The sequence below is a fragment of the Asterias rubens genome, chromosome 1, assembly GCF_902459465.1.
Source record: "Asterias rubens chromosome 1, eAstRub1.3, whole genome shotgun sequence".
NCBI classification, from domain to species: Eukaryota; Metazoa; Echinodermata; class Asteroidea; order Forcipulatida; family Asteriidae; genus Asterias; species Asterias rubens.
Genome location: NC_047062.1, coordinates 4184279 through 4207029, shown reverse-complemented (window position 1 = coordinate 4207029; position 22751 = coordinate 4184279). Strand labels below are relative to the sequence as shown.

The window sequence follows — 22751 nt, the reverse complement described above, 5'->3', positions numbered from 1 at the left end:
AAAATGTTATTACCAGACCAGGGCCCAATTTCATAGAGATGCTAAGCACAAAAATTTGCTTAGCATGAAATTTCTTCCTTGATAAAAACAGGATTACCAACCAAATTTTCACATGATTTGCAGGATAAGCAAACAACAGCTGAATACCAGTAACAAACAATATGCAAAATTGAAAATTTGGTTGGTAATCCTGTTTTTATCAAGGAAGAAATTTCATGCTAAGCAAATTTTTGTGCTTAGCAGCTCTATGAAATTGAGCCCGGCAGCTAATTGCAAGAAACTTTACACAACTGCGTAAGTCTACTTTCGCAAAGTTTATGGCACAACTTACACCATAAATGCTGCGCATGTGGAATTCGCCAACTTGCAAGAATTATAGGAACAGTTCTGTTTGATTCTTTTATTGGAACAAGCACTATAAAAGAAGATTTGTCATGATTGAAAGATATTTACCAGAGTCAAAGTCACTTTTTGAAAATATTGTTTTATCATGTTTAACTCTACGACACAGCAAGGACAGAGTCATTAAAACTTCATTCATAAATACCTCAGACAGTTTCACTATTCCTATTGGTGGAGAGCGCGTGGGTGTGTATAACCCTTTGTTTATGACCAGTAAAAAGTGCTGAAGCATGGGCGTGACACGCGAGCTTGCACCTGTTCTTATAAGACAGTTTCTTCATTCCTATTGGTCGAGAGCATTGGCTGAAACAGTTGTGCCACATCGCGCGACGCGCACAGCATTCCCTTTTAAGGAGTTGTTTACCCGAGGGCGGCGGAGGGCTTTACCATTTCATAGCTGGAGGGGTGTTGTGTTGAAAGAAATCATTGAAGAATTACAATTTTTGCATTTATTTTACTTTTTGACCAAAAAGTGTTGTTTTTTTTGACCGAACAGTATTTATGAATTGGAATCAAAGTGTTGAATCGGTTTTCAACTAGTGGTTTTGTTGGGATTAAACCACTAGTTGAAAACCTCTTCACCACACATTGATTCCCTTAATTGAAAACACACACAAGACTATTGGTCTTGTCTGGTTGTGCATTCACTGGCCTGATGTTAAAATCACAATGATTAGTTGAATATAAAAAAACGGATCAGATTCAACCTGACCGCTCACTTTTTTCCAAACTCTCCAGAAATGTTTCCGTCTTAAAAATACTAGCAAACTACCTCTGTTCGGTTGCATAGGTTTTTTAACAAAAGAAAAAAATAAAGCTGTTCCATGTAAAAGAATGATAGACAAGCAGGCTATTAATTTTGAATGATTTTTGTTGAGGGTTGCGATTTCTTCAGCTGTGTCAACATAATCTTCCGGTTGTCTGTGATGTCTTTCTTTCTGTAACATCGAGTGAAGTATAGCAATCTGTCTTCAAGGAACTCCAAGGCATCTACTGTTAAGACCAATGTTTCGTGCTTCAATGCGCTGTAGACGTTAAACCCTGTAGACAAATTGTGAATGAATAATATTGGAGAATTAGCTGCCTGAATTGAAATTATGTTGAAATTCGAAGGTGAGCATGATGAAATATCAATACATAATCAGTTTGCGGTAATATACCATGGAGGAAGGAAGAGAAGGAGTTCGAACGGCCCGCCAGGGTATTCACAAACCATTGTTACAAACCAATCTTTAATCACATGTCTCTTGCCGCGCTTCACACAGCGAGAATCGAGCTCTGATATTACTATATTACACTGGAGTTACTAAATTCGAACACACCAACGTAGCTGTGTTTAGGGTGTTTAGGGTGTTTACGTGCGCCATGTTTTCCATGTAATTCTACAAAAAGAGCTGAATCTTTTGATGGTTTGATCGTCGCAATCCGATTTTTCTGTGGCAAGAAATGGGGATATTTGTCTCTCTTGACAAAGGAAATATTGTGAGAAATATGGGTTCATATTTGTGTGATTTTAGGGGCTTTTCCCGACCTTTCCCAGAAGCTCAATTAGGGGATCATGTACGTGATGGTTTCCTTTGTCCGTTCGTATATTCAGTTTGGTGGAGCGATGTGGAGCATTTTGATTATAAGGCAATTTAAAATTGATATTTTGTCAGAAATGCTTCACAGCGCATGCGCCGTCGTTCCCCCATCTTGCCACAATGCAACGCGGCTTGTGTCTGGCTTAGGCCCTTTGCGGAATTCGCGCTTTGTTTACCCACAGCTGTTTCACGACCGCGGCAAGAGAGTCTGTGTCTTTGATATGAAGCTTGTTCGGCCTTCTCTTCCTTCCTCCATGAATATACTATCTATTTTGCAGTGTAGATTTGTTCTTTGTCTTGCTAGCCAAATATACAAATATACAAAGCAAAGTGGATTCTATATAAATGGTGTTACTATTACACTAGAGAAATTGCATTTTCGAAGCACAAACCTCCACCAAGGAGTGTTTAAAGACAAGAAACGTTTTGATAAATTACAACATTAACGAAGAAGGAAAATACACATTCAGAGCAAATAACATTATATTGAGGTCTAATTGTTGTTATCAATCAGAGTAAACATAATACGATAATGTGAATCTGGCTGAGTAAAAGCGTACCTTCTGTCGACAGAACATTGTAAGTTTTTATTCCGCTGACAGCTTGGAGGAAGTTTTCCGGCATTTCGGTCACTGGCTTGCTGAAATATCAAGTCAAGAAAAATAAAACATCAGTTTGTGTGTGTCCAAAATGTTTATCAGTGAAACTTTTGATTAATATTTTCAGTTACATGTACACAGTAATAATATTGGAGTCTTAAATAGCGCGAATAAAAGTTAACACAGTGCTGCGGCACACTCGACAGCAACTGCCAGAAATACCAAGGTGAAGCTTTTTTTTATTAACAATAATGTACAACTGCTCTAGAATTGCAAGGGTCGTGGGTTCGAATCCCACCCGAGTAACATGCCTGTGATATTTTTTCACAGGACTCGGGAAAGTACTGAGTATACAGTGCTAACACACATCGGTGTATGGGTAAAAACCAAATTAATATTCTTTATCCCCGATGCAAGTTTAACATCTATTATAATAACGTAAAAGATTAGACCACACACATGACAAATTCCTTTACATCTGAAGACGAAGCAATATAGTGAGAGATGTTAAATTTGCAACGACGGGGATAAAGAATATTAATTTTGGTTTTTACCCATACACCGATGTGTGTTAGCACTGTATACTCAGTACTTTCCCGAGTCCTGTGAACAAATATCACAGGCATGCTACTCGGGTGGGATTCAAACCCACGACCCTTGCAATTCTAGAGCAGTGTCTTACCAACTAGACTACCGAGGCTGCCCGGTAGATAGAGGCAGTTTGAGTCCTATGTTTTGGCAGCGGGTACATTTAAGCTATAGTGGTTAAATGGTGCTATGGTTAACTATTAAACATGCAGAGATCTAAACATCTTGATCTTGCAAAGGGGGGGGGGGGTGGGTATTCAATTTTTGATTTGATTAAAAACTTACTTGTCTACAAAAAGGACAGATGGACCCCAGTGCCTCTCCAAGGCTAAATCTTCAAGAAACTGAAAAAAAAATCAAAGATTATTAACATGTCTCCATGGCAAACTATCTGTTAACTTTTCCGCTCCAGCTGTAAAAAATAAGAGTCTGTTCCTATACCGCATTTGTAATGTTTAATAAAGTTGAGTATCATCTGTCAAGTTAAAAGGAAGAATACTTTAATTCCATACTTTCCAAGAAACTTTTTTAAAACTGCACAATACAAATATGAAGCACTGATTGTGTAGTATTTGCTCATTAGAGCTGCCAAGTTGCTACATGTAGTTTTAGTCTTGATCTGTGCAAATATGACAGCATCTAATAATAATAACAATGAACCATTTTTTTAGAGCGCATATCACAATCACAGAGAAGTCCCTATGCGCTTTGAGAAGAAAACAAAAGAGAAGTAAAAGTTAATAGAGATGTGAAGTAAATACAAAAGGAAAATTTAGTTGATACAGAAAGAAGCACTGAAGGCTATTGCAAAAATAAATGTGTTTTTAACTTTGTCTTAAATAAATTCACTGTTTGAGCTTGTTTTATGGTGTCCGGAAGACTATTCCATAATTCTGCTGCTGCTGCCGCAAAAGCTCTGGCCCCATAAAATTTAGTAAAAGTCGAGGGACAAACTAAGAGAGACCTGGATCTAAGTGGAACCACTTATCAGCATTTTCTTTTAAGGCTGGGTCAGAGTTGGGTAATGACCCTGATTTTTGTATAAATTCTTTTAAAAACTTTTTGTTATAAACATGGGTATTGTTGTCAGTAGGGCTAGTATCCTGAAAATAAAATTCCATTGGAAATGCCCCATTGATCGGAAATCAATAAAAGAATGTCAACAAATGTCACATGTACGACCTCAGCACTGAAAGAGTTAATAGATATTCGAGCTATTTATATCACAATTTTGTTCAGGCTTTTCCCATGGGCGAACCTCCTGTCCACCCCCAATTCAGACTAAAGTGGCAACAATATCATGCCCAATACGTAAGTAAACTAATACACAGTTCATACCTCTGGTTCATTGGATGGTAGCTCCAGAGAGTCAACAATGTGTAGATTGTCTTGGGTTAGCTTCACCGTCAGGGCAATGCGTAGACCTTGTGTCTTCACCTGCACTGGAAGCTCACACCAGTAGCTCTTGGGGCCTCTCGGACCTGTAGCTCTACCACCTAAAATAGTCAATCAAATCAAAGAAACCCATATTATTTCAAATCCAATAACTTGTTTTAAAGACACTGGACACTATTTGTAATTGGCAAAGACCAGTCTTCTCATTTGATGTATCTCAACATATGCATAAAATAACAAACCTGTGAACATTTGAGCTCAATCGGTCGTTGAAGTTGCGAGATAATAATGAAAGAACAAACACCCCTGTCACAAGAAGTTGTGTGCTTTGATATGCTTGATTTTGAAACCTCAAATTCTAAATCTGAGGTCTTGAAATCAAACTCGTGGAAAATTACTTCTTTCTTGAATACTACATTACTTCAGAGGGAGCCATTTCTCACAATGTTTTATACTATCAACCTCTCCCCACTACTCATTACCAAGTAAGGTTTTATGCTAATCATTATTTTGAGTCATTACCAATAGTGTCCACTGCTTTTAAAGCTATAGCTAAAATAAATAGTGACCATGAATCTTGAATCACTGAAAGGTCATGTACATGAACAAAGAAAAATCATCCTGTGAAAGTCATTTTGAGGGCTACACAGGGTGATTGATGCATAAGAACAAGGATTTATTCAAGACGTAAACCAACCTTTCCTCCAGATGGGCGACCTAATACTCCCGTGTCTGGCCCTCCCGGTTCCTTTCTGTTGCCATGGTTTACGTCCACCACCTCTAACCTCAGCACGGCTTTTGGTTTTTGCTAAACTCTGCCAAAAAAACGAAAGTTTGACCATTATACACACACTTTTTATTTGACATTTGCCAGTCTTTATCTTTTGGCTTTAGTTTTATTAGACTTTACACTGGCATCAACAATTTAAATATACAAATCGATACATAAAGAAACAAAGAACCAAAATAGCTAAACAAATACCAAGCCAGTGAGTGGCGAGGAGGAACAGGTGACCAGCACCTCTACAAAGCCGTCCTGCCAAAAAGAATGTCCCAATGTTTAAAAAAAAAAGAGAAGAAAAAAAGAAGGTCTTAATGTACTAGTATGATAGGAAAATCTGTTAGTAAAACTGCTTGTGTATTTCTGGCTGTTCAATGCTTTGGTTTTTGACAAACTGACACAGAGTAATCTTTCAGCACAGAGTAAACCCCTCCTCTGATCTTTTTAATGCTCAAACGGTCTTTATGATACTTTATGTGTGTACCCTAGCACATCATGTTCGATAAGGTAAGCATTACATACAAAGTGTAGACCTGAAAACCAAAGAGGTCCACATACGGCAGAGGGAACACTTCATAGACTTGCACACTTCCACCCACACAAGGTTTTCACCAGTGTTGAAAAGTAGGTTTTTCGTAAATTGAACTGAGTATAGAACAAAGGAATATCCACAGATTGACTGCATCACAGATGTAGGTGCTCTTGTTTTTGAATGAGAACATCTTTTCTGCCTTAATTTCTTTTTTACAAATATACCACAAACAAAAACTGACATGAATATAAACACTCAACAGGCAACTCGTGGTGACACAAAGTGGTATTAATTATCTTACTTACAATTCTTTTATAGTTTCGTTGCCACATCATGTTTCTATATAAAATATCGATGCTGTAATGAAGAAAAAGACAAAATGAAAATAAAAGATGTTTACACTGGCTTGAACAATGTCCAATTCACAATTTAAAGTAATCTTGGTCATGTTCCCTCTTCCCAATAACAGTCATACCCATCAAAACACACAAGGAATCAGACTTATTCTTGTTCCAACATCAAATTCATTAATTTACAAAGCACCATAATAACAAAGGGTTTGCCCTTAATTATTTAGTGACCAGGGGTCGAAAGTAAGTGTATGTTCATGGTAGTCAGCAGGGCTGGTAACCAAGAATTTTTAGTAGCCCTGATGAGATTTGGGTAGCCCGAAAAAACAAAACCATGTCTTGAGTCACGGCACAAAGTTTACAATACACCATCAGCACAGTTCATTGCTGTTTGTGATAATGATTTTTGCATTATTTTCCCACTAGCCCGCCGGGCTAAACTGGAAAAATGAGTAGCCCTGCTGTGAATCTGGTAGTCCCGGGCTAGCGGGCTAGTGGCAATTTCGACCCCTGTCACTGACTGTCAGCAGGACCAGTTAGCTTGTCATTTCACTAGTTCGTCAGCTTTTTCACATGCCAATCTTTTAATTGAAGTAGGAACGCTTCTCAACACTGGACTAGCCAGCCGGAGCAGTTGCAGAGAATGTCGACTGGTCCTCAGGTGTTTTGACTGGCATTGAGCAAGCGAACCACTGTTAAGGGAACACGTTGCCTTGGATCGGTCGAGTTGGTCTTTAAAAAGTGTTTGTAACCGTTTGTTATAAAATGCATATGGGTAGAAAGATGTTGTAAAAGTAGAATACAATGATCCACACAAACAAGCCTCTAAATTGCACGGTTTTCTTTTTACCTTGTCGACTAACACGGCTGGCCATTTATGAAAGTCAAATTTTTGACTCCCATAAATGGCCGACCGTGTTAGTTCGCACAGTAAAAGGAAAACCACGCAATTTTGAGGCAACTTTGTGTGGGTCATTGTATTCTACTTTTGAGACATCTTTCCAACCATATGCATTTTATAAAAAAACGGTTATAAACTCGACCGATCCAAGGCAACGTGTTCCTTTAAGGGAGAATGCTGGTCATGGTTTGCAAAGGTACTGTGGCGCAATCTGCAGCCAACAATACTAGAAAACACCAGGGCAGAACCCCTGAGTCCTGAAAATAAGTGTACTTGGGTTCTTTTACGTGCAGTACACAATACGCAGGATCATTGAACTTATGTCCCATCCGAAAGGACAAAGTATTAACGGTCAGGTGCTTAGCTTAAGGAAAAAAGTATCAAGACTGGTACTCAAGACTGGTACTCAAGACTGGTACTCAAGACTGGTACTCAAGACTGGTACTCAAGACTGGTACTCAAGACTGGTACTCAAGACTGGTACTCAAGACTGGTACTCAAGACTGGTACTCAAGACTGGTACTCAAACCCTTACTCTGCTGGTCAGAAACACCAGAGCTTGGTAAAGTCCAGTGTACTTGATCGCTCGGCCATGATACACCGCATTATGAAACCCATCAATCAAAATCAGCCCAAATCAGAGGATGGACTTCTCAGGGAAAATACAAAAGCATCATTCTTAAACTTTTTTTCTGCATGTTGACAAGCATGTTAATTTCTGTTGTTATTATTATCAAATTTCCATACATTGTAATATTGTTAAATTATCTGGCATTTATCATACTCATCGTTATTTGTTTTCTACTGTATGCTAAATTGTTGTTGTCGACATGAAAAAAATAAATGTCCATTGAATGATGAATGAATGACAAATACCGTGGCATGGCCGCAAATACATCAGGATGAAGATCCAGCAGTCCCAGCTTGATGTTCTCAAGGGTGCTCAGTGTTTCCATCCAGGCTTGGGGTTTTTCTAGACATTCCGGAGCATCAACCTCCCTGCCTGTAACTAGTGGAAGATTCTCCCATCTGTCCGCATTTAGTAACTCTGGAACTACAACTGAGGAGATATTTTGTTTTAAAGTTAATGGCCTGACGTTTCAACCCAGGCAGAGTATTTCTCACAGGCTAAATGACAACACAACAAACATGAACAGGTAACTAAGTGAAACATAAGCAGTGAAGTAATTGTTTATACGTTTGGTTATTGTCAAAGACCAGCCTTCTCACTTCGTGTATCCCAACATAGGCATAAAATAACAAACCTGTGAAAATTTGAGCTAAACTGGTCATCTTAGTTGCGAGAAAATGATGACAGAAAAAACACTCTTGTTGGATGAATTTGTGTGCTTTCAGATAAGAAATACAAGACTTTTGGCTAGACGTCTTTTATTATTAATTTAGTGAGAAATTACCTCCTTTCTCAAAATCTATGCTACTTTGATGGAGCCATTTCTCACAATGTTTTATACTATCAACAGCTCTCCAATGCTCGTTACCAAGTCAGTTTTTAAGTTCATATTTGTTTTGAGTAATTACCAAACGTGTACCTTCCCTTTAACAGATTGGTATTGCATTCAGGAGCAGAACCTTGCAGGCAATAGGAAAAAAAAGTAAAAGTAAATTTGATAAAACTCTATGACCATAGGGAGCAAATGGAGAGATTGTAGTAGCCTACAAACTGTTAGATTGACTACTCTTTCTTTAGAACAAGATTATTCATTGAACCCAGCACCGCCCAGCGTGGCTACAACACTGATTGTAGCCCCTCCAGACCAGTCGCAGACCGTTAGAAGGATGGGTTAATATGGGATATCATAACCATCGATTCTCTATGTGGGATAATCGTAACCCTCCATCCTCGCATACTGTTGTGATAAAAACACAACTAGAGGATTGAGGGTTTCAATACCCCAACTTGAGTTTAAAAAAATGGATCATGAATAAATAAACAATTGCTTTAATAAATATGTTTGTTGATGAATATTCCCCTTACCTGTATTTACCGTTTGTACCAAACTGTCACCCTGTGACGTTCCATGTTCCGAGGTTGTTTGTAGAAAGTTGTATGTCATGCACAGATTCTGTTTCAAAAAGAAAATAATTTATGTTTCAAAACAACTAAAATTACTACATAATTATAAATTAGTAACTGAAATGTCTATCTATAGAAAACCGGGGAAATTTGTTATTTAGTTTATATTATAATTCAATTAAATGTTTATGCTTTGGGTAATATAAATATTAATAGTTATTTTAACCAAGATCACCTTCCTCTGGCTGCATAGATTAGCCATATAGTTGTTGGGCGCGATCGGTCAATCTGAGCAATCAACCGATCGCGCTGCGCTATTGAAAGATGAATTAAGATCAATTGGTCGCGCAGCAATCGGTCGATCGCGCAACAATCGGTCGATCGCGCAATGAACATCTTTGCGCCATTGACCGATCGCGCTACGAGTATTTTTGCCCGTTATCAGCCGATCGTGCAGGAAATGCTTTACGCGATCTACCGATCGTGCAGGAATGGGTTTGCGCGATCGACCAATAGTGCAGGAAAAGTTTTGCGCGATCAACGGATCGTGCAGGAAAATTTTGCGCGATCTACCGATCGTGCAGGAATGGGTTTGCGCGATCGAACGATCGTGCAGGTAAACCATTCCCGGGGGCGATTTCTCAAAGCAATAAAATTCATTGCAAGACAAATTTTCAGTATCACCATAGTGATTCATATTGTGACTGACGTCACACTTTTGCAAAGTCTACGATTGATTTGCAGTTATGATCAATCTTACATCTTTGTAAATTTGACCCCTGAACATCGGCCGATCGCGCCAAACACATCCTGCAAAATCGGCCGATCGCGCATAACCATTCCTGCAAAATCAGTCGATCGCGCAGAACCATTCCTGCACAATCGGCCGATCGTGACGCGCCATTCCTGCACGATTGCTTGATCGCGCATGTTCATTGCTGTATATTGCGCGATCGACCGATTGTTGCGCGATCGACCGATTGTTGCGCGATCGATCGATTGTTGCGCGATCGATCGATTGTTGCGCGATCTACCGATTGTGGCGCGATCGACCGATTGCTGCGCGACCAATAGATATTTCAATAGCGCAGCACGATCGGTCGATAGCGCAGCACGATCGGTTGATCGCGCAGATTGACCACTAGCGCCAACATAGTCACAGTGGTCGAAAACCCAATAGACCTTATGCACATGACGTCATTTCAGTACGGCGCCCCCGCATTGAGGTCAAAAGGAGGTTGTTCGTTGGCCAATCTATGTGCGTTTCGATTATTTCGTCACCGTTTGACCTCAAAGATGGCGGCTGGATGACGTCAATACATAAGGTCTATGAAAGTGAAACTCAATATTTTTATAATGTTGGCTACTTGTGGTATGCAAAGAGGGGTGGGGGGGAGGGGATTTCCACCACTTCTTCATCCGCTATTACCCCCTATACAAATATATCAAAATATCAAGAGAGGGCGCTTATGTACCCACATAAAGGTATAGGCCTTGCGTGCGCAAGTCGTACAAACTGCATAGTAACGGCCCCATATTCCATCCCACAAAGCAGTGCGTTTCTGAATCGCGATAAACCTTTATGCACAAGCACTGTTTATATGGCGGACTGTCTCTCGCAACGTAAAACCAAAACTTTCAAAATTTCAACACACCATGAAATGTAAGTGTTATTGTTAAAAAATTTGAAAAAAAAAAATCAGTTTTTGATTGGGAACAATTTTCCTGTTATCCTACTGAAAACACATGACACCAGGATAGTGTATTATGAGTATGACTATTGAGATCGTATTGTGTAAAATGTAAGCGGGAGGAGGGTTACATTATCGCAACTAACTCTACTTTGTACTTACTCTGCGCAATATCTTTGGTTCTTGAATTTTACGAACAGCTACACAGCTACACAGCCGTAAGGATCTTGTTATCTGGGACAACATCATCGAAAACGATCAACTATGTTGAGAAAAATTTACTTTCCCTTCTCTGCTCACATGTGTGGCGAGACGAATTCAACAACCAGTGTATGTACGTAAAATAATAAAGTAAGAGCGCCCTCTTTAGTTCAATAATTGCCAGCATAACTAAACGCAGTTTCTCATGGCGGCTGCTGTGGGTAACATGAAATCTTTGGAAACACGACCCGCAAATAAAGTACAAAATGGCGGGTGGCTGCGAGTGGTGTCTAAAAAGATTTAATTCCCAGAGCAGAAAGTACTCCGTGATTCCACTTAAGGCAGGCACTGAGGTAAACTGTTCTTGTATGATTTCATGTAGACCCTCCATGTAAACTTTCACGATTAATTTGCCCATTATTAGTTGTTAAAACTATGTTTTTGGGAGGTTGTTTTGGTCGTCCCAGGCCATACCATATAACCAAACCTCCATCCATGCCATAACATAAACATTCTATTTCTACAACAAGAACAAGTCAAACAACTCCATAACAAAATCATCCATGGGCACACCCAACTGTACATGTTGACCCCACACAGAGTGTTACATGGTAACTCCAGATACAGATCCAGATCTCAATGAGTTCAAGCAAAACATTGAGCCTCATTTTGGCAAGATCTGATTCCCCCCCCCCCCCCCCCCAAAAAAAAAAAAAAAAAAAAAATTAACTTTGCAAACGTGAAGGGCAAAAATGTTAGACTTTGCATGGTGGAAATACAATATGGAAAGGTTTGCGGTAACACCATTGACTATCTCTAATGAGTTGGGGTGGTTCTGAAAAGAACTGTTGGTTTCAACTCAACTCATTAGAGATGGTCATTACAATAATTTTGTACATGTCCCTATATATGAGGTACATTCCGCTACGGACTCCACAAACCGCATAGTTCTAGGGGAAGCTCCTACCTACGCTACCTAAAACTATGAGGTTTGTTCAGTTTTTGTCTTCACATGTTCGTGGAGTGATATTTCCTTACTTTATATAAATTATAATATCACAGGTAACAATAGGACGTGGTCTTGATGTCACCGTGCAGTTGTTATCAAGGAGGAACCAATTGATGTTGTCAAGAAAGCATGCCATCTTCAAAGAAACGGAGAATGGAAACTGGGCTGTCATTGATAATAAGGTGATGTTGTGTCTTCAATGAAATATAGATAGTGGAATGAATGATTTTCATTGTATATTCTGAACTCATTATTTGCTACTCAAATGTATTAGCATTTGGTGTGTACAAACGATTGTCATTCATGGAATTCAAATTTTTGTAGCTTTATTTTATCCTCAATTTAAAAATTTCTTTCTACACAACAGGTTTGCTTTTCTTAAATTGCATTCAGCTGGACACTTGCGAGAGATTTTCGAAGACACATTATCATTCAAAACCTGAAGAATATTTATAATTTGATTGAATTTTAGTCCTTTCCATTCAATATTAAGACTCAACATTTCTGAGACCAGTGGTTTTTAGTGCCGGGCCAGCAAACTCACAACTGGTCAAGTCTAGCATTGTTGTGTTTTTCATATGAATAAGAACTCACACTGTGAATGATGTCTATAATAAAATGCTTTCATCTTTTATATATACTGGTCTTATGAAATAATTTCTAGACTAGTAACATTAAAAAAAACCAGCAAACATCAGCATTCAAGATAAAATCTATCTTTGAACAGATTTTGACATACAGCCTTGTAGGCTGTTGGTTGTGTAATGTTGATTTGTTGTGAACAAACTGCTTACTTGATGACAATTCTAAAGTGACGCACTTTATGCTGCTGTAAAGTTGCTTCAGAAATCTTGTATTGGACAATAACCATTTGATAATCTTTTTAAAATTCTTTTTCTACCTAATATCAATTTTAGAGTCTGAATGGTGTTCATGTAAACTCATCACGTATAACGGCATTGAGGCCGCATGTTCTTCAGAGTGGAGACACAATACAACTTGGAGTTGTCGCTGACGGGGAAACCCAGGCAGAATTTGTCTTCAATTTGACTCGGCAAAGCTACTCCGATGAAGAAGTCTCACAAATCCTTGGCTCTTACAAAGCAAGCAAGGACAGGGGAAATATTGCAAGAGTAGAAAGCCGGAAAGAGAGTCAAGACTCTGAGCCCATAGCATGCAGGAGGACTAACGTTAATCGGAATGATAGTGTGCTTCAAAATAGGACAGATCTGGAGGAGAAAAAGAGAAAAATAGGAACATGTTCACAAACAAATGTTGATAGGAATGATAGGCCGGGCACCTCTGGGTTGCCCCTCCCAAAGAGAACTAAGCTCGCTTCCACAACGGAACTGGAACTCTCTGCGAGGTTAGCCGAGCAGAAAAGAGTTGCTGAAAGGAAAGCCGCAGAGGCCGAACAACAGTTTAATGAGTTGTCACGTATGCTTGCTGAGCAGCAGGCGGCAAGGGAACTCCTGGAGGAGCAATTGAAACAGAGAGAGCTTGATATCAATCGGGAAATGGAGTCTGAGAAAGAGGAGCTGGAGAACAAAAAGAAGCAGCTGCAAGAGGAGATGGAGAAAGCCCTTATGCTCCAGGTCCAACAGAAGGAACTAGACCTTCAAGAACAGCTGAAAATGCAGCAGGATGCCCTCACCGAAGAGAAACTCACCCTTGAGAAAAAGCTCAAGGCAGAGTGGGAGAAGCGGTTGCAAGACCAAGAGAAAGTACTCAAGAAGATTCAAGCAGATATGCAATCCACCCATGAGGCGCAGGTACAAGAGAAGGAGGCTACCATGATGGAGCAGCTGAAGTATCAGCGAGAGGAACTCCTCAAGGAGAAGCAGCGACTTGAATTGAGCCTACAAGAGGAGTGGAATAAGAAACTGGAGGAGAAGGATAAGAGCCTCGGTAAGATGCAAGAGGAACTCCGGACTACCCTAGAGGAGGAAATAAGGAAGAAGGAAGAGATGATGTTGCAGCAATTACAGACGCAGCGAGAATCGCTTCAGGTATTTACATTATTTATTTGAAAGATCACCTTAAACGAAATCACTCAAACAGATGTGTCTACTAATCCTTGTTTATTTTTGTGTTAAGTTGTTATTTGGTCAAGTGTGAAGTTTTCCTTTCTGTATATTTGTTGAAATTTGGTTGGAAAAGCTTATTTACCCTTCTATAATTTTTGAACTAGTCTTTTTTCCCCATTAATGGTGGCCTTCTGCATGGTTTCCAGCAATGACCAATAAGAGTGAAAAGTGAAAACAACACTGAAGTACCAGTGTCTCAGAAGTCCAGTGTGAAACTGGTCCGTGTTGTGATGAAAAAATGTATCACAACACGGACTGGAAAAAGATTGTTTCTCTTTGTCGCTTTGCATTGTCCATTGTCTTGATTGGATCGAGTCCGAAGTGTAACATCACAGTGTTGTTTTGATTCCTTGGCAGGGCGTTTCCTGAAACTCTGCGTTTTTGCCCATGAGTTCATTTTTACATTTGAAAAACATTTTTTATTGAGTGTTACTCAATTGCATGTAATCATGACACACTTGTTTCTTTCTTCTATAACAAAAGAACACTAATGTTGATTCTGTTCATGTTGACCTTCATAGAAAATTTTCATTAAAATCTAGCACATATTAATTTTATTCATGCAGGACATTTTGATGAAGGCCCGTCATCACTTCCTTTTAAAAAATGCTTTTTGGTTGACTTTATTCTACTGGATGGCGTTTTAATAATTAATTGGTTGATTGATTGATTATTGATTGTTTTTGCTCAATTGGTTGATGCATTGATTGATAATTAATCCGTTGGTTGGTTAATTGATTTAATAACTGATTGTTGATTATTATTATTAATGAAGGCCTATTTTCATTTACTTTTTAAATGCATTTTGATGATTTCATTGTACTGGCTGGTTATTATGATTATTATAGTACTAGGCCTATTATTATTATATCGCTACACCTTTAGTTCAATTGACCATTTTAAGAAACATGGCTTCATTGTACAGAATTGTCCTAAAACTTTGATTTTATTTTTCTCCAGGCTGATAAAGCCAAAGTAGAGGAAAGTCTTCAGAAAGAGATGGAAAGAAAGCTGGAAGAGAAGGACAAAGACCTCCAGGCTGGATTGGAGAATGAAAAGACCAAGTTGGAAGAGGTCATTGCCCTCAAGGAGAGGGAATATGCTCAACTGCATACTGAGGTAACTTGGAGTTCACATAACATTTCTCAAACGGACTCATAGGTGGTCGTAGCCGAGCGGATAAGAGCCCAGAACTCCAGCACTGGTGTTTCTCTTCAGCAGAGTGTGGGTTCGAATCTCTGTCATGACACTTGTGTCCCTGAGCGAGAAACTTAACAATAATTGCTTCTCTCCAGCCAGGGGTAAATGGGTACCTGTGAGGGCAGAAATGGTTCTTGTGATTGATATAGCTTAGCAGCGCAAATTTGTTGCACAAGCTGTATACTCCCCAGAGAGCTGAGATAGTTTTAAGGATTGAATTAAATTGCCCAGTGTCCAGGGGTAGTAATGTTAGAAGTGCTTTGAGACTCTATTCGGCTGTGTAAAGCGCTAAATAAAAATCAATTATGTTAACATTCCTCAAACAGACTTATTTGTTTTGATTCTTGTGTAAGATGTCACCAGCTCAAACTGTGCCCTCACTGAGGTCAAAGGAAGACATTTCAGTTTTGGGGTAAATAATTTAATTCACAAAATTTGAAAATTAGTGGTGGTCTGGGAATCATGGGTGCCGGGCGGGTTTTTCCGACCACCATGGGCAGAACCCTGCCCCCTTTACTCTTGGGTGATGAGATGAGAAGAAACTAGTTGAGTATCTTTGCTAAGTATCAAGTGTCAAGACCCACACTCGAACCAATACTCTATTGACTCATCCACTAGAATGTGAGTTTGATGCTCTAGACGTAGACCGCTCGGCCATTTCACCCTACTTAAATTATAATGATATCTATTTATTAACTGCCTTTAAAAAAAGTTTCAAAGTGCTGTATAAAAGCATTTTTAAACGAATAAACAAAAATTATAGTAACTAGGCATTAAATTAAATGAGTTTTTAACAAAAGATGATGCCTGACGGATGTGAAGAGGTAGAGATTGTTCTACAACTGACTGTGAATGCTCGTTGGCCATAAAACGCGAGTAGGTGCAGGGGAAAAACATAAATGGGAAGTAGAATAAGAACGTAGCTTGCAAGAACTGTGGGCTTTATTATGATAATAAGTATGAGTGTCACGGCCGAGTGGTTAAGAGCATCAAATTCAAGTTCTGATGCCAAGTCACCAGAGTGTGGGTTTGAACCCCGGTCGTGACACTTGTGTCCTTGAGCAAGATACTTTACTATAATTGCTTGTCTTCACCCAGGGGTATAAATGGGTACCTGCGAGGGTAGAGGTTGATATTGTGAATGATAAAGCCTTCGGAGCGCCACTGCAGCTCGGCTGAGAAAGACTAAAGGGATGTTATTGGCCCAATGACCAGGGGACTAATGTAAAGCGCATTGATACGGTTTGTTGTGAAATGCGCTTTTAGAATTTGTTATTATTATTATATTATAGCAATTATGAAAGTAACCTAATTGATGCATTTTGTATTTCCTCATCAGCTGATGGCAAGTCGACTTGAGAAAGAGGAGCATGAGATCTGTATTCAGAAGGCTAAGGAAGAGGCACTACAGAATATCACTGACGTCATGGAGAATGAACTGCAGTGCAGTGTCTGTGCTGAACTCTTTATCCAGGTAGGGAATGAACACATGTCTTCTACCTCTTCTTCCTTATAGTGCAGCCCTCATGATTGAAGTTGGAAGATAAACGCACTTTCAGACACGTTGGGGCGAGCCCCTTCTCTGTGCAATTTGTGTGTACTGGGTTTGTTTTTTGTGGGTCGATAGTTTTTTATAACAACACACAAGACCTACAGCTTTACATCTCATCCAAAGACGAAGCAGTGACTTAAGGACACAGTGTCACGACCTGGACTCGAACCCACAACTCTGCTGATTATACACCAGAGCTTGAGTTCGTTTATCTTAACTGCTCAGCCAAGACACCTCACACTTCTCATGTCTTTACAGAACCTACCAATTTCTTATACAGTGTTATAACAATAATGGCGGTTTATATTATGCATTCATAAATACCTAAGACAGTTTATCCATTCTGATTGGTCGAGAGGGCATCACAAGGGGTTGTTTGAGCGGACGATATAACACCAGTAAAAAGTGTTGAAACATGGGCGTGACACGTGAGTTTGCACCTGTGCTTATTCATTTCTGTTGGTCGAGAGCAACGGCTGAGACAGTTGTGCCACATCACGCGATACGCGATACGCGCACAGTATTCCCTTGTCAGGAGTTGTTTACCCGAGGGCCTTGACTGGGCCTTACCATTTCATAGCTGGAGGGGTGTGTTGAAAGGTTGTGTTGAAAGAAATCATTGAAAAATTATAATGTTTGCATTTATTTTACTTTTTGACCATAAGTGTTGATGTTTTTTGACCGAAAAGGGAATCAAAGTGTGTTGAATCGGTTTTCAACTAGTGGTTAAACCCGCCGAGGCCTGGTTCTTGATAATTTACCTCGACTTTGTCTCGGTAAAATTATCAAGAACCAGGCCTCGTTGGGATTAAACCACTAGTTGAAAACCTCTTCACCACACATTGATTTTTTATTTATATTATGCAACACTTGTTTGAATGTACTCTTCTCTGTGTTACCAAGTTATTTGTTTCTATCTCCCATAATGATACAAATTTCTGCATCCGTGTGTGTAAATAAATCAAGCATTAATAAATCACTGGGTAAATCTTCAAATAAATTGGTTTTAAACAGAGAAAGATTGACTGGAGAGGGCTTGAACCAACAACATCTGGATGAACGTACTGGCGCTCTACCAGCTGAGCTATCCAGCCCTATGTTGGCAGTCTCCATAGTATTAGTCAATATCAAGTGGCTTGAAGTCACTAGATTACCAAGTTAATTATATTCAATGTTCACCTTGGTCCACAGATTAAACAGAAAGAAAAGTAAATATCTTTGTGCGGGGTTGCCAGTTAGAAGCCATATAACCGTTAGCTGCCTTGTTGTTAGGGATCCAAGTTTACGATACAACCAGGGAAATGGCCGTCTCTCTAGTATTCAATATCAATGTGAATCTGCATGTATGGTCCCCCGTGGACAACACAAAGAAACAAACTTGTAAGCTGTGTCTCTAATGTTGATACTTTCAGGCTACCACTCTGAACTGTTCCCATTCCTTCTGTCAATACTGCATCCTCTCTTGGATGAAACGTAAGAAAGAGTGCCCCGTCTGCCGTGCTTCCATCACCTCTCACAGTCGCTCTATCGTCTTAGATAACTACATTGATAAGATGGTGGAGAGTCTCAGCGAAGACATGAAGCAGAAACGGAAAGAGGTCGTCACCGAAAGGAAAAGTAAGTGATTAAAGGACCATAATTCTGCGAATGTGATACAAATTTTGACATCAGAAATTTGCAATGAATAATTTGCATCAGTTGACTTGTGCTTAAATCCTGCGAAACATTCACTGCCAAAAAAGGTATGTGACCATTTCGTATGGCATTTGCAATTTGCAATTTCTAGATGAAATTAGGAAGCCTTTGTTGGCCAGAGCTAAATTTCATGGAGCTGCTTAAGGATACAATTGTGCTGAACTTTTTTTCTGCTAAACAAGATTTAGCAGGAATTTGGTCACAAGTGTTAGTTGTGGAAAGCCATTTTGGCTGGTAACCTTATTCTGGGTAGCATAATTTGTTTTATGCTTAGCTACTTTTTTTGCTTCAGTAGCTCTGAAACTTAGCCATGGCATGAAGGCATTTCTTGTCAAAGGACTTCAATGTAGCCTAGACTTACCTTATGAATGTTTATAAATGGTAAGCTTTTGCAGGGTTGTTTTAATTTTAACAGTCTGAGTTGGCATCATATAATTTGGTTTTTGGCAAAATATTATTATCTGCATGTTCTGTTTTGTATTATCCTTCCATCACCAGGTTTAACAGTAGGGCCTGCATCTGGTACCCGATCTCATGATTATGGTCCAATAGAAATATCCTCGGACTATGACGACAGTGACAATAGTGTAGATGAAGATGACGAAGATGATTCAATCAACACGGACTACGATCCAGGAATAGATGGCGAGTACTATGGGGGTGGTACTTGCCATATTTGTGGTAAGTCGTTGGCTCCGTTCTATAACTTCATTAATGGCAATCATCTTAATGATCTAAAGGTCATTAATGAAAAATGCACCCAAAAAAATTAAAAATAAAAATAAAAATAAAAAAATTACTCAGAGAATGAAAGTTTCTTTTCGCTGAACACTATTGATCAATAAAACCCATTTACCAGCTCCAAATTATGCAAAAGCAATTTCATGAAACCCAGACAAACTGCAATTATGACAATTCGGTCCTGAGCCGATGAAGTTTTGATTTGTCCGTTTTGTTTTTGTCTGTTATTCAGATTCCAAGGTTTTTTGCTTAGGAATTAAAGAAACATAAAACAAAGAATTTAATCTCTGAGCTAAAAGGATATTTTCTTTTATTTCCTAATTGATAATGTGGTCCTTTGCTCCCCTTAAAGGACATCAACATAGAGTGTATTTGATTCTATATCATCAAATGATAGTATTTTGAATATTTCATCACACATAAATAATAGGATAGTGAATTGGAAACAAGAACAAAATGTGCAGTTTGATGTGGGAGAAAAACCCTCTTATCGGGCCAACCCACGCAATCAAGGTAGGGATTGCATGGGTTTGCCCTATTTGAGGGTATTTCTCTCCGATTGTGCCTCTTGTCATTTAATTGTTTGTGATTTTTGTGTGTTTGTTTGTTTGTTTACACAGGTAGACGAGGTCACTGGGCGAGAGGCTGTCCTTATTAAAAGTTTTTGGAAAAAGGAAATGCAACTGAAAGTCCACCAGTTAGTGCCAGGTACAGCACTGGGCTGTAGTGTTATGCTTGCTTGCTTGCCTACTTTACTTACCTGCTAAATTCGAATTTGCTGCCTTGAAATCTGCTGATACCAGACCCACGCCCATATGTTCATTTTGTAGTATTTAGCCCAGTCGTTTGATGTCAAGATGACAAACGGGGCACACTATGAAGGAAAACTGCTTAGCAAACTATTAAACATGCTTTTGGTTTATTTCCTCCATTGATATGAACCTGCATACATCTCTCTGTGAAGTTAAGATGGTGTTATTTAGGAACTTGGCCAATGAGGGTTTTTGGCGAACTCCCACTATTGTTATGTTGAAGGACTCCAACAACATGGGATTGATTGTGTCTCGTAAACCACAAGTTTGTTGCAAACCTTTGCCATGGACTCCAACCGTTCAAAGTAAACCATTCATTTGCTGCAGTGTATTGAGGTTGATAAGGGCCAGATACAAATACTAACAGATTCGCTTGAGGTTTTCTTTCGCATTCGGAGAGCAACAGGTATATAAGTGCTTATCAAACGTCAGCGCAAGGGTGAACAAAAATAATAATAATAAAAACCAGTCATCTTTGTTTGGGCTTTTTGGTTGGTAAAGCTTTGTGTTTACCAATGTACTTATTATTAGGTTAGTGGAACACTGTCAGAATTAAGGAGATAAGTGTCGTTGGTTTTCCTGTCGCTTTGAAGATTTTATATTGATGAAATACGTTGCTTTTGAAACCATACTATTTATTTATCAAACTACTATGGTGTACTGCAGTATTGACGAATCACTTTAGGACATGGTATCATTCACAGAGATGTGATTTTCATGACATAAAAGCCATTGGACCCTTTCGGTAAACAGTATTGTCCAAGGCCCACACTTCGTGTATCACAACTTATATATAAAAAAACAAACCTGTGAAAATTTAGGCTCAATCAGTCATCGGAGTCGGGAGAAAATAACGGGAAAACCCACCCTTGTATCCGCACGTTTCGCCGTGTTATGACATGTGTTTAAAATAAATCCGTAATTCTCGATATCGAGAATTGATATTGTTTTACTGTTTTCTCAAAAAGTAAAGCATTTCATGGAATAATATTTCAAGAGAAGTCTTTCACCACTACCTTCTGTAAACCCCGTAAGTTATTTGTAAATCCCGTAAGTTATTTGTAAATCTGTGATTTTTTTTTTTCTGTACCGAAAGGGTCCAATGGCTTTAAAGATCTTCGAAAATGTTAAGTACAGTAAATGGAATCGGTGGGATTATAATTACTCTCTTTGTTAACACCCAATTTTGCAAAAAAAATGTCATTCATTCAAACTGATATTTATTTCCATACTTCATGAAAACAGATGGTATGATATCATCCGTCAATAATAATTCCACACCAAATATGTATATGTTCTAAACCAATCTGTATCAATAAACAATTATCTGACGATAACTTCTAAAATTTGTTTTAAGGACCGGGATTATTTATTAATTAGCATTGAACTGTATGCTTATCGAAACCTTCGAACCTGGAATCAAATTGCAGGTGTTGTGGTACCCCGTCCGTATTTCTTTGCCTAGTTGTCCCTTATAAATGTTTCTATATTTGGGGACCCATGTATCCTGCACAATCAAAGTAGGCATAAGGACTTACCTTAATTTTGATTAAATTACCCACCAAAGATAAATAATCAAGTATGGGGGGGGGGGGGGCGGGGATGGTATCTTTCAGAACTGCCATTGATCAGGAGTATTGTATTTTTACGCATGGGTTATTTCATGGTGGAATAATGGGCCCATTTTCCCGACTTGTCTTGCCGTCCATTTGGATTCTTGTGTACATTTCCTTCCCTACAAAAATGTTCTTTACCTCTTAAAATCGAATCTTTAAAACAACTGCGACACAAATGCATTAATATCTGGACGTGGTTTGCTTGAGTTTCGGTGGCAATGGGCCCCACATCACCCTACATGTAAGTTGGCAATTGACCACCGTGAAATAAATCTCGATGGATACGAGTGACGCGGAGGTTTCGCACAAAAAAAGTTTCTCTTTTGAAACTTTTAAGAATTTGTTTTTTGAGGGGGCGGGGGGGGGGGGGTTGAACAAAGAATCGACTAGAGTGGGATTCGAACCAACGACCTCCGGATTACCAACTGAGCTATCTGTAGCCCTATATGTTGGCGGTGTCCCTATGTTGTCAACATTTTGGTTCGGGGAAAACTTTGAAAGGAATTATTTCCGAAAGCAATCTAAATCACTTAAACCAAACCAACATGATTCGGGATATTCCTTATGTTAGCAGGCAGGCATGATGCGGCATGGTATCCTTCCCACTTTTTAAGATTTTTTTGGTCACCCTTTGAAATAAAATAAACTCGAAAAAATTGGACTTGTACTGGCCTGAGGTGTTTATTACAGATCCTTCACCATGTGTACTCCCTCACATATTCCTATCATTTCCAAATGACCCAATGCATGGCTGTGTTATGTAATCGGAATCGGATAATCATGGTACAACAGAAACAGAGAAAACCAGAAACCGGTATTTTTAAAGCATTTTATTTTATACTTGCTGTTATTTACATGCAGCTATATTTTTTTTTTAGTTACACGACCAAGTTCATATTGTATATGGACATAACCGTCTTCCACCGCTGAAAAAAACCGATAAATATAATTTCATGAAACTGTGATGTTTCGAAATCCATT

At 39.0% G+C, this 22751-nt stretch overlaps 2 protein-coding genes across 2 annotated transcripts; one reads left to right on the top strand and one right to left on the bottom strand.

Annotated features, from left to right (window-relative positions):
* Positions 1-944: 944 nt before the first annotated feature.
* On the bottom strand, positions 945-11182 carry LOC117295067 (39S ribosomal protein L4, mitochondrial-like). The gene is made up of 9 exons (XM_033777643.1): positions 11020-11182; positions 9128-9215; positions 8008-8191; positions 6186-6237; positions 5265-5382; positions 4511-4668; positions 3458-3516; positions 2546-2625; positions 945-1443 (listed from the first exon to the last, which is right to left on the bottom strand). Exons 1-9 carry the CDS (start codon positions 11104-11106, stop codon positions 1256-1258), a joined length of 1014 nt encoding a protein of 337 aa, XP_033633534.1. The 5' UTR covers positions 11107-11182; the 3' UTR covers positions 945-1255.
* An 86-nt stretch (positions 11183-11268) lies between these two features.
* LOC117295057 (E3 ubiquitin-protein ligase RNF8-like) lies at positions 11269-20951 on the top strand. Its single transcript, XM_033777632.1, has 8 exons — positions 11269-11411; positions 12121-12249; positions 12985-14076; positions 15115-15273; positions 16694-16828; positions 18319-18523; positions 19100-19282; positions 19963-20951. Exons 1-8 carry the CDS (start codon positions 11325-11327, stop codon positions 19998-20000), a joined length of 2028 nt encoding a protein of 675 aa, XP_033633523.1. The 5' UTR covers positions 11269-11324; the 3' UTR covers positions 20001-20951.
* Positions 20952-22751: the final 1800 nt, after the last annotated feature.

Excerpts from the sequence above, each read along its gene's own strand:
- LOC117295057 (XM_033777632.1), top strand. The coding sequence starts at position 11,325 with ATGGCGGGTGGCTGCGAGTGGTGTCTAAAAAGATTTAATTCCCAGAGC. Across the intron at positions 12,250-12,984 it reads GGGCTGTCATTGATAATAAG|AGTCTGAATGGTGTTCATGT; the intron begins GTGATGTTGTGT and ends TATCAATTTTAG. Across the intron at positions 19,283-19,962 it reads TGGTACTTGCCATATTTGTG|GTAGACGAGGTCACTGGGCG; the intron begins GTAAGTCGTTGG and ends TTGTTTACACAG.
- LOC117295067 (XM_033777643.1), bottom strand. The coding sequence starts at position 11,106 with ATGATGTTGTCCCAGATAACAAGATCCTTACGGCTGTGTAGCTGTGTA. Across the intron at positions 6,238-8,007 it reads GTATTTGCGGCCATGCCACG|CATCGATATTTTATATAGAA; the intron begins GTATTTGTCATT and ends TCTTCATTACAG. Across the intron at positions 4,669-5,264 it reads GTCGCCCATCTGGAGGAAAG|GTGGTAGAGCTACAGGTCCG; the intron begins GTTGGTTTACGT and ends TGACTATTTTAG.